This window comes from Cucurbita pepo, unplaced genomic scaffold, assembly GCF_002806865.2.
Source record: "Cucurbita pepo subsp. pepo cultivar mu-cu-16 unplaced genomic scaffold, ASM280686v2 Cp4.1_scaffold000190, whole genome shotgun sequence".
Taxonomy (NCBI): domain Eukaryota; kingdom Viridiplantae; phylum Streptophyta; class Magnoliopsida; order Cucurbitales; family Cucurbitaceae; genus Cucurbita; species Cucurbita pepo.
In genome coordinates, this window is record NW_019646457.1 from 13493 (window position 1) to 25000 (window position 11508).

Genomic DNA, 11508 nt, shown 5'->3' on the forward strand with positions numbered 1-11508 from the left:
ATGAAAAGAAAATCAGTCTCAACAGTAAACGACTTTATAAAGTGAGAGTGGTTTTCTTCATGGTCCGATCTTATGCAATACTCATTGCATAGGACGCCCCCACTCACATGTCTCCACATGCACAATTTAGTGATCGCATTGTTTATATCATATACAAAAGTGGGCCGCATCCATAGTGTCCCCAGAATAAGGTACTCAGCCTTATCCTTATACTATAGATCATTTTGACTATATACTTGAACTTGATTCACTCTTATGTCTCTACATATAGTTCAAGTAATCATACTATAGCCAGAGTGTTCTTAGTTTATTGGATTTAGATTAATGATCGTAAAGTTCACTTTATTCAATAACAATTTTTACTGAATAAACATCAATAATAACTTTATTGAAAATAGAATATATCTTTGTTTACAAACTATGAGTTTTAGGACATAAAACCCAACAGTATTATCTTTTCTTGATGAATAGGAATAAATTATGAGCTTAGATTAGGATGTTTGTGACTAAGTAGGCTAGACGAGACCCTAGTTTAGGGGACCTCTAGAATACCGTGCAATTAGACCCCCAAAATGATTACCGGCGGATCCAGAGCTCAGAATTCCAAACCCGATAGGTTTGTGAGACCAGGCACGAGAATTCTAGAGATAAACGAATCTAAGTCTAAGCCACTAGGTTCCACCCTAGAAAGAATAATAGGTCACCACAGTAACTGTAGGTAGCCCGCTTGAGTTGAGTAGTGTAGATAGTGTCATCTGAACCTCCACTTCCCTCTCTCCTTCGATATCNTCGTTGAGCTTTGCAGATCCGGATAGGGAAGTGTGACAGGTGCCCAGACCTAGTGGTGATAGCTAAGGGGTCTTCTGAACATGACTCCTGGGCCGTAGAAACCCGTCCCTGAGCGGGGGATGTGGAGCCACATAGGATGACTCAGTAACTGACCGGCACACAAGGGGTTGCACCCCGTTTAGTGGATGTATGGTCCCGTGTGAGGGTCGTCAGTTAACCTCCATGGATGATTTTCAAAGACAGTCACATTTTTAGATCCAGCCATACAATCCCCTCATACTTACTTATGAGATCGCGCCTCATCTCAGGACACTGATCATTTCAGTGCTTAAGATGGGCAAGCCTCCTAAGATACAGAAAAGAGAGTTGCAGCTTAGATCACTCTCCTTAGAAAGACCGTGGTTACCCACCAAGATAAGGATGCGAAAAGAGCCTACAAGTAGGCTTCTTACTGAGTATTTTTATATTCATTTCNAGTATTTTTATACTCATTCCTTTCTACTCTTTTTTTTCAGGTGAGTGATGCCATGGATCGAGGCGGGAATGCATGTTGAATCTTAATGCCACAGAGGAGTGTCCCGGGGCGTCTAGGAGTCTGTGCATAATTTTGTTTATATTTGTCATGCATTGTTTTGTAAACCATTTACATACTTTTCATACTTGAACACCTTGTTTTGGATTTTAAACCATTTAGATAATTGATAAAGTATTTTTTGTAATCTCGTCTTCTCTATTTGTTTTTACACGATTTCATTGCATAGTCTGTTGGTCCAGCCCTTGATTTCGAGATTCAAATTTTGGGCTGTGACAGAGAAGTTGTTGTCGGTGCATCGTCGATTAGGGTTTTAGGGTGTTGCGGGTTTGGAAGACGAGCACCGGATCAAGTCGGATACCTGCAGACACAACTCCTGCTTCCAGTCCTCAAGTCGTATGAAGACACGGGCTGTTGTTGCTTTCGGCCCAAACGGGATCTGCATTCATTTTGGCTCAACATAGACACACGCCTATAGTGCGTTTTCTCGGCTTCGCACGTATATACATGGCTCGACTCCTCCATCGGACTTCCTCGGCTTGACGGCANTGGGGTGACTTACTGAGTATTTCATAAAATACTCAAGTCACACGCTACCTTCATTTCTAANACCCACAATATACCGATTTCTAGGTTTACGGCCCTTCCAAAGTCGTTTCTGCCCTTGTTTTTGCATTCTAAGGTTAATATGACTCTTAATAGTCAACTTAAATTATGTTAGGTGTTTACCTTGATAACTAACATGAGGTTTAGCTAGGATATGTTATGAAAGGTTCCTAAATATGTTATGTGGTTCTTATAGGACGTAATTAACGGTTGGAATTAGCTTGTTGTGAGTGACTTTGGCCAAGGTCATCGAGGTAAGTGACTTTACTATTGGAGTTAGTTAATTATGTGTTGTATGATGATGCGTGCTCTGTGGCCCCTACATGCACCATATTATATGTGATATGACTATGTGACACATGAATTATATTGACTGGTGATGTTATGAAAATTTATGATTGATATGTTAGTACTATATGCTATGAAAGTGATGATTGTTGCATATATGCACATAGTATAACTGAATTATGTCATGAAATGCTTATGGAATTGGAATGTATTTTCATATTAAGTAATATGCCATGTAAGGTAAGTTATGAGACCTCATGCATGTTTGTATGTCATTTACATTGGGATACTTCCTCTTTATGTCATGAAAGAATGAAATTCGATATTTATGTAATCCATGATATCATGCGGGACTTTTCTGTTCTGTGGTGTCTAGTGACGTATAATACGTTGTGCCCGACCAAGCCAGGCCTAGGGGTACGTATACGAGCCCACTTGGTGGGTTCATGTGCACGTACATGGGCCTCGTGTGGAGAAATACCACACATCCAACCCTACCCAGAATAGAAAAGCACCCAAGGCAAGTTTACAAAAGTTAGGTCTCACTCATATGTTGCATGTGTTTGCATTTCTAACCCCAATAGTGGGGTGACTTACTGAGTATTTCATAAAATACTCAAGTCACACGCTACCTTCATTTCTAAGGTAAAGGCAAGGCGCCGATGTATGGCTGACGATGGAGCTGAGGTTACCATGGTAGACTAAAGAGAGGGTATAGTTACCCGTTTATGTTTTTATTTGGGTTTTTAAGTTAGATAATTGAACGTTCATTTTATTTAAATTTCCTAATTCAGTTATTGAATGTTTTCGTTTCGGAGTTATCTTTAGTTCAGATTTTGAACCTTTATGTAAGACTGATGTTGTTTCCAAGACTATTTATGTTGAATTTTCCGTTTAAAGATCTATGCATGTACGGATGACGTCACTAATTAGGTTAAGAAAATTAGGGGCGTTACAAAGTACCTTTTCTTACTATTNAGTATAACTGAATTATGTCATGAAATGCTTATGGAATTGGAATGTATTTTCATATTAAGTAATATGCCATGTAAGGTAAGTTATGAGACCTCATGCATGTTTGTATGTCATTTACATTGGGATACTTCCTCTTTATGTCATGAAAGAATGAAATTCGATATTTATGTAATCCATGATATCATGCGGGACTTTTCTGTTCTGTGGTGTCTAGTGACGTATAATACGTTGTGCCCGACCAAGCCAGGCCTAGGGGTACGTATACGAGCCCACTTGGTGGGTTCATGTGCACGTACATGGGCCTCGTGTGGAGAAATACCACACATCCAACCCTACCCAGAATAGAAAAGCACCCAAGGCAAGTTTACAAAAGTTAGGTCTCACTCATATGTTGCATGTGTTTGCATTTCTAACCCCAATAGTGGGGTGACTTACTGAGTATTTCATAAAATACTCAAGTCACACGCTACCTTCATTTCTAAGGTAAAGGCAAGGCGCCGATGTATGGCTGACGATGGAGCTGAGGTTACCATGGTAGACTAAAGAGAGGGTATAGTTACCCGTTTATGTTTTTATTTGGGTTTTTAAGTTAGATAATTGAACGTTCATTTTATTTAAATTTCCTAATTCAGTTATTGAATGTTTTCGTTTCGGAGTTATCTTTAGTTCAGATTTTGAACCTTTATGTAAGACTGATGTTGTTTCCAAGACTATTTATGTTGAATTTTCCGTTTAAAGATCTATGCATGTACGGATGACGTCACTAATTAGGTTAAGAAAATTAGGGGCGTTACAAAGTACCTTTTCTTACTATTGGAGATGGGTTTTATTGGTCCACATATATCAACATGTATTGATTGAAGCACTTGTGAAGCTCTCCACGTGCTTTGCTTTGGAAAATATCATCTTTGTTGTTTTCTTGTTAAGCAGTCCTTGCAAAGCCTTGAAGGAGAATTAAGTTCAGGTAATCCATTCACCTTCTTTCCTTTTTTCAGTGGTTTCAAACCATCAAAGCTCAGGTGCTGGTCGCTTGTGGATGTATATAATAAAATAATGTAAAATTCACAAGAATAAGTGCAAGTATACACTATCACAAGTAGCAAGTAATAAGTAAATTATCGATTCCACAGAGAACCTATCCTTTTGGTTAATTTTATCGCTGAAAATTAAGTGAGTTTTTGGTAACATTCAAATGGGTGTTGGTGATTTTAACTACTTAAACAAAACTAAAACAGAGTGCCACTTCTATTGAAAAAACAGAAAATAATGAGAAAATCAATTATAATGAGGAAGGTTCGGCTAAGAGAGGTTAAATAGATAAGTTGTTGAGTTTTGTGGTAGATTTTAGTTCCTTTTAATAGATTTCTAAGCTCACTTCAGAGGGTCATGAACGGTGATTATTTACATAATCGTTGTGATTTCTATTAACAAGGCTCTAGGAGAAGAATTATTCTTAACCCTTCTACTACCCTTCAAGTCTCATTGCTATGGAACTAGAGTATTAAAGAGGATTTCATTGCTCCCTCTCTTCTCCCGAATAAGAGAACAACTATGTATGTAAAGTAGCTAATTAAACACACATGTAAATCATTAACAACAACTCTTTAATAAGAGAACAACTATGTATGTAAAGTCACCCTCCTCTTGGTCTTCTTTTTCCTTTTATATTGAGCATGGGTTCCCCCTTAGGCTCAAAAGGAATAAGTTGTCCACATAAGATGTTCTTCATTGGGTAGTCAATGACCCACTTGGATGGCGGATGTGGATTGAAAATTTCCATGTCATCCCCCGTTTGTTTCCAAATTTGCTACTCCCTCATGGTTCAGCATAAATGTCTGAAATTTTACCACATAACTAAATTAAATGTACAATTAAGATCGATTTATGTCAAATCATATTTTTTTTCATGTTGGACCGCAATAAACGATTCCATGCTCACTAAGTAGAATCAATGGGGTAATAAATGAGAAAATGGTGAATAAGAGTGCAATATTAACTACAAAAATACTAGATATGACTCTACTTTTAGAGAGTTATCAGGTGCCTATATCTACCATGCCAAAGCTGCACTTTGTCCTCAGTGATTGAGTTGAAGCACACTGACGGCAGAGGTTGAAATGTTGCTTGAAGTATGAACATTCGATTCTCAGACATCTTTGTATCTATGATTAAACCCTTCTCATGATGGAATGCGTTACACCTTCCATATTGAAATGTAACAGCAAGTCCCCGTTTTTGCAATTGTCCAATGCTCAACAAGTTGTTTGTCAATTCTATAACATAGAACACTTCTGTAATAATATGCATGGTTCCATTCACTTGCAGCCTTATGTTGCCCTTTCCTAGTACAACCAAGCTTGTGTTGTTGCTGAGTTTTACTGAATCTATGAAGTTTTCATTTAAATCTGAAAAATATTGCTTTACTCCACCCATATGATTGCTACAGCCAAAATCAATATACCAACATTCTTCCTCCTTTTTCGCACCCGTGCAAGCCATCAGTAAAATCTCTTTTTTTGTCTTTGTATAGTTTGTCACTTCATTCTTACTTGCACATTGTCATTGAGCCCAAATTTGGGACAATTGTAGCATTCTACTATGGCTTTCTCGAAGTTCTGCCGACCTCTTCCACGTCCCCTTCCTCTGAAACTTCCACGACCTCGACCCCTTCCTCCTGACTGATCTCCATTTGTCAATTTCAAGGCATGTTCCTCATTGATGTGAGAACGCATGCGTTGTTCATGAACAAGTAGGCTACTTTGCAATTCATCAATGGTTAAAGTATCTATATCTTTAGATTCCTCAATGGAACAAACCACATAATCAAGTTTGGAAGTCATAGATCTTAAAATCTTTTACCAAACAGCAACGTCTCCTTTTCTTTCACTATTTTCTTTCATTTTATTTGTTATTGCAAGTGTTCGAGCAAAATATTCATTTACAGATTCTCCTGTCTTCATTTGAAGAACTTCAAATTCCATTCTGAGTGTTTGCAGTTGTGCAAGCTTGACCCTAGGCATTCCTTGATATTTTTTTCTTCATAGAGTCCCATATGTCCTTCGTTGTATCCTTGTTTAGAATCGTTTCTAGAATTGAACGATCTAATGCTTGGAAAAGATAATACTTGGCCTTCAAATCTTTCAGCTTCTGATCATCAATGCTCTTCTGTTGTGCATCAGTAGATCCTCCTGCTACTGCAGAAATTTCATTTTCTACTAAATTCCAATACTCCTTTGATCGCGAGTTCTCCATGAGCATTGCCAAGTGATCATAATGCCCCTTAAACTTTGGGATAACTGGTTAGACAAAAGAGCTTTGTGTAGACATCTTGAAGATGTCTACTTCAAATTTTAATCACATCCCTTACTATGGCTCTAATACCAAATGATGAAATTAAAGAAATAATAGCAGAGAAAAGTAAGTTTTGGAAGGAAAAATGCTCTATATTGAATGGGAAAATAGTGAGACTATTAAATAATCATTTATAACAAAACAAAAGAAACCATAAATAAGGAGTCCACTCTAACTAACTTCTAAAAGTTAAAGTCCTCTTCTAAAGTACAGAGTTCTACAGAAAGTGAGACTTTATTTAGACTAAGTAAACTAACACGACCCACTTTATAATCGTTACAAGTGATTTGATCCAAATCGTTCATGTAGAGACATGTAAGTGGGGGTATTCTATACAATGCGTTTGATAAGGATCACTGTGTTTTACAGAAAATGAGACTTTATTTAGACTAAGTAAACTAACACGACCCACTTTATAATCGTTACAAGTGATTTGATCCAAATCGTTCATGTAGAGACATGTAAGTGGGGGTATTCTATACAATGCGTTTGATAAGGATCACTGTGTTCTACAGAAAATGAGACTTTATTTAGACTAAGTAAACTAACACGACCCACTTTATAATCGTTACAAGTGATTTGATCCAAATCGTTCATGTAGAGACATGTAAGTTGGGGTATTCTATACAATGAGTTTGATAAGGATCACAGTGTTCCAAATGTTTCAATTGGACCTATTACACGATCCAAGGCCAAGATGATTCAACAAGCATTCATTCTTCATCTACAAAATTGGATAGGCTTGATTCAACAATTATCTCATGTGTTACAAGCTTATTTGATTGAGGAAGAATCATTTGAAGCTTCAGAAGTGAATATTTGCATGGTTGAAGTAGGGGATGAAGTTGCTTGCACTTTATTTATTATTTTTAATTTCATAATTATTGTATGGGCGAAAGGGTGGAAGTCATTGGTCAAATTGACTTCTTTTTTGGAGATTTAAGGGATCAGGAATAAATTTTGGTGGTAACTTCTTTAGTGAACATTTGAAAAATTGAAAATTTCTTTTGTGGGTAACTATAAATACCCACAAATTATTACATAAAAAAGAGATTGTGAATGAATGAATTTGAGATCTCACACTAAGACTTTCACCTTTCAAAATTCGAGCATCATCTTTGTCATTTCTAAGTTTCATGCAATTCTTGTGGTAGATTGCATCTGAGCTTTAGATCTTTGATCTTAAGAAGTAATCTAATTCTAGCCTTATATCTTGGTTTATCTGAATTTTGTACAAGAAGGTGTTAATTTTATTGATTCAACCGTTTTTGCTCCCACAAAAATATGAATTGTTGGGATTGGAGTTGCCTTATCAATTTGATATCATAGCCTAGGTTGCATCTTAGTGGCCTACTCTAGAATTCATTTTATTTTTCGTTTATGCTATTGTTTTTCTTTTCTTCAAATCATTATTCTGTTGCTGCAGTTCAACCCTTCTTTGTAATCTTCTCACTTTATTCTCATTTTATTACTGTAGATCATATTTAGATCTTAAAAAAAAAAAAAAAATTCCTGTCATATTGTTCTTAATATTGTGGTTATAAATCCTTGTCATTAGACAATTTGCTTGTTTATTTGAATATCAAATAAACTCCAATTGACATTTTTTCTAAATCATCTAAATTTGGAACCATTGTGTTGATATTGTGATTTCACACTTTTAGCGGGACATAGTCCTAGGGGAAGGAGGAGATGTCGGTCGAGGGAGAGGAAGAGGTAGAATAGGGGTAGAGAAATTTTAGGACAAAAAAGAAGTGAGAGATAGTACCAATATAAGAGAGGAGAAGAAGAAGGAGTCAAGGGAGTAAAGCTTCCAACTTTCTATGGGAGATATGATCTAGAAGAGTATTTGCAATATGAGAGCAAAATTGAGTATGTTTTTTATTGCAACAATTTCAGTGAAGAAATAAAGTTGAAGCTTTCTATGACTGAATTTTGTGATTACGTAATTATGTTGGACATCTTTGATATCAGAGTGGAGGAGAAATTATGAAGAACCAATTGAAATGTGGGAGGAATTGAAGTTATTAATGAGAAAAATGTACATTCCTAAGCATTATTCTCAAGTACTCAAGGAAAAACTGTATACAATGCAATAGGGATCCAAGAGTGTTGAAGAATATTACAAAGAAATGGAGGTCTTTATGAATAGAGCATGCATTGATGAAGACAACGATGATATAATGGCCAGATTCCTTGGTGGGTTAAACACACAACTTGCTCATCAAGTGGATAGGCAAGCATACTTTGATATGCAAGAATTGTTACACCTTGGTGTGAAAATCGAAGGGCAACTAGCTTGGGAGAAGAACTCCAAGAGGTATGCTATTCCTAAGTCTACAACTTTCAACACTTGGAAAAAGGATGCAAATATTGAAAAGATAGATTTTAAGGTTAGAGGAAAGTATGAGCTTGACAAAAAGAACAAAGTTGAGACCTCAAAGGGTAAAGAGAAAGTTGAGGAATACAAGGAGGTTCGAGAAAGAAATAGAGACATCAAATCTTAGAAATGTCAAGAAATTGGTCATATTAGTGGTGATTGTCCTAACAAGAGAGTCATACCATCAAGAATGGACAAGTTGTCACATATAATGAGGAAAGTGACTAGGATGTGCTAGTTGAAGACGAAAACCAGGAGAATGATGAAGAATTGGAAGATGAGAGTCATTTGACACTTGTTGAGAAGACTTCTTAAAACTCAAGTTACGGAGAATAATGTTGATGATCAAAGAGACAACCTATTTCACACAAGGTGTTTAGTCAAGGGGACTCCTTGTAGTCTTGTTATTGATAGTGAAAGTTGCACCAATGTATTAAGTACCATGTTGATCAAAAGGTTGCAAATTCCAACTCAACACCATTCTAAACCTTACAAGCTTCAATGTCTCAATGATAGTGGAACGATAAAGGTAGTTTCTCAAGTTTAATATCTTTTACTTTGGAGAAACATAAAGATAAAGTTCTTTGTGATGTGCTACAAATACTTGCTGGAGGCATATTGTTATGCCGACATTCGCAATTTGATAGGAAGGTCATGGATGATGGTTATTTGAATAGGTATTCTTTTATAAAAGATGGTAGAAAAACCCCCTTTGAGTTCTGCAATGTATTTGTTTATCAATTAAAGTTGGAGAAAAAAAAAAGAGTTCAAGGAATATTATTTTCATTCAAACATTGATTTAAGAAAAACATCCAAGGTTCTATAGCTCAGTTGGTTAGAGCGTTGGTCTTATGAGCCGAAGGTCGCGGGTTCGAGCCCCGCCAGAACCAATCATACCTAGTCACCTATTTTTAAACAATCGCATACCTAGTGAGAGACCAAGCTATAACCTAGCTATAAATGATGAACTCTCGCTACCAGTGAGAGACCTAGCTATAAATGATGAACTCTCGCTACTAGTGAGAGACCTAGCTATAAATGATGTATAGAAATGTTCAAACTCATTTCAACCGAACCAATCATACCTAGTCACCTATTTTTAAACAATCGCATACCTAGTGAGAGACCAAGCTATAACCTAGCTATAAATGATGAACTCTCGCTACCAGTGAGAGACCTAGCTATAAATGATGAACTCTCGCTACTAGTGAGAGACCTAGCTATAAATGATGTATAGAAATGTTCAAACTCTCGCTACTAGTGAGAGACCAAGCTATAACCTAGCTATAAATGATGAACTCTCGCTACTAGTGAGAGACCTAGCTATAAATGATGAACTCTCGCTACTAGTGAGAGACCTAGCTATAAATGATGTATAGAAATGTTCAAACTCTCGCTACTAGTGAGAGACCAAGCTATAACCTAGCTATAAATGATGAACTCTCGCTACTAGTGAGAGACCTAGCTATAAATGATGAACTCTCGCTACTAGTGAGAGACCTAGCTATAAATGATGTATAGAAATGTTCAAACTCTCGCTACTAGTGAGAGACCAAGCTATAACCTAGCTATAAATGATGAACTCTCGCTACTAGTGAGAGACCTAGCTATAAATGATGAACTCTCGCTACTAGTGAGAAACCTAGCTATAAATGATGTATAGAAATGTTCAAACTCTCGCTACTAGTGAGAGACCAAGCTATAACCTAGCTATAAATGATGAACTCTCGCTACTAGTGAGAGACCTAGCTATAAATGATGTATAGAAATGTTCAAACTACTAGTGAGAGACCTAGCTATAAATGATGAACTCTCGCTACTACTGAGAGACCTAACTATAAATGATGAACTCATTTCAACCTAGCTATAAATGATGTATAGAAATGTTCAAACTCATTTCAAACTCTCGCTACTAGTGAGAGACCTAGCTATAAATGATGTAGAACTCATTTCAAACTCTCGCTACTAGTGAGAGACCACTCTCGCTACTAGTGAGAGACCTAGCTATAAATGATGTAGAAGGAAAAGAAAAAGAAATGTTCAAACTCTAGTAGCGAGAGACCCTAGATGTTCAAACTCTCTCTACTAGTGAGAGTTTGAACATTTCTCTCACTAGTTCAAACTCTCTCTACTAGTGAGAGAAATGTTCTCTCTCTACTAGTGAGAGAAATGTTCTCTCTCTACTAGTGAGAGAAATGTTCTCTCTCTACTAGTGAGAGAAATGTTCAAACTCTCACTAGTAGCGAGAGTTTGAACTCTTCGCTACTAGTGAGAGACCTAGCTATAAATGATGTATAGAAATGTTCAAACTCTCGCTTCTTCGCTACTAGTGAGAGACCTAGCTATAAATGATGTATAGAAATGTTCAAACTCTCCCTACTAGTGAGAGACCTAGCTACTAGTGAGAGACCTAGCCTAGTGAGAGACCTAGCGGTCTAGTGAGAGACCGAGCTATAAATGATGTATAGAAATGTTCAAACTCTCGCTACTAGTGAGAGAACCTAGCTATAAATGATGTATAGAAATGTTCAAACTCTAGTAGCGAGAGACCCTAGAAATGTTCGATAAATGATGTAGAAGGAAAAGA

General features: G+C 36.8%; 2 protein-coding genes and 1 non-coding gene across 3 annotated transcripts; 2 read left to right on the plus strand and 1 right to left on the minus strand.

The window, feature by feature from the left end:
• Positions 1-5215: 5215 nt before the first annotated feature.
• LOC111784344 lies at positions 5216-6030 on the minus strand. Its single transcript, XM_023665073.1, has 2 exons — positions 5740-6030; positions 5216-5665 (listed from the first exon to the last, which is right to left on the minus strand). Exons 1-2 carry the CDS (start codon positions 6028-6030, stop codon positions 5216-5218), a joined length of 741 nt encoding a protein of 246 aa, XP_023520841.1.
• A 2643-nt stretch (positions 6031-8673) lies between these two features.
• LOC111784346 lies at positions 8674-9048 on the plus strand. The gene has a single exon (XM_023665074.1). It carries the CDS (start codon positions 8674-8676, stop codon positions 9046-9048), a length of 375 nt encoding a protein of 124 aa, XP_023520842.1.
• Positions 9049-9737: 689 nt separating this feature from the next.
• Positions 9738-9811, plus strand: TRNAI-UAU. Its single transcript has one exon. It is a non-coding gene; the product is annotated as a tRNA-Ile (tRNA).
• The last annotated feature ends 1697 nt before the right edge of the window (positions 9812-11508 follow it).

Bases quoted from the DNA above. Each gene is read 5' to 3' on its own strand.
- LOC111784344 (XM_023665073.1), bottom strand. From the start codon at position 6,030: ATGACTTCCAAACTTGATTATGTGGTTTGTTCCATTGAGGAATCTAAA. The intron at 5,666-5,739 runs GTAAGAATGAAG...GGTGCGAAAAAG, and splicing joins GGCTCAATGACAATGTGCAA to GAGGAAGAATGTTGGTATAT.
- LOC111784346 (XM_023665074.1), top strand. From the start codon at position 8,674: ATGGAGGTCTTTATGAATAGAGCATGCATTGATGAAGACAACGATGAT.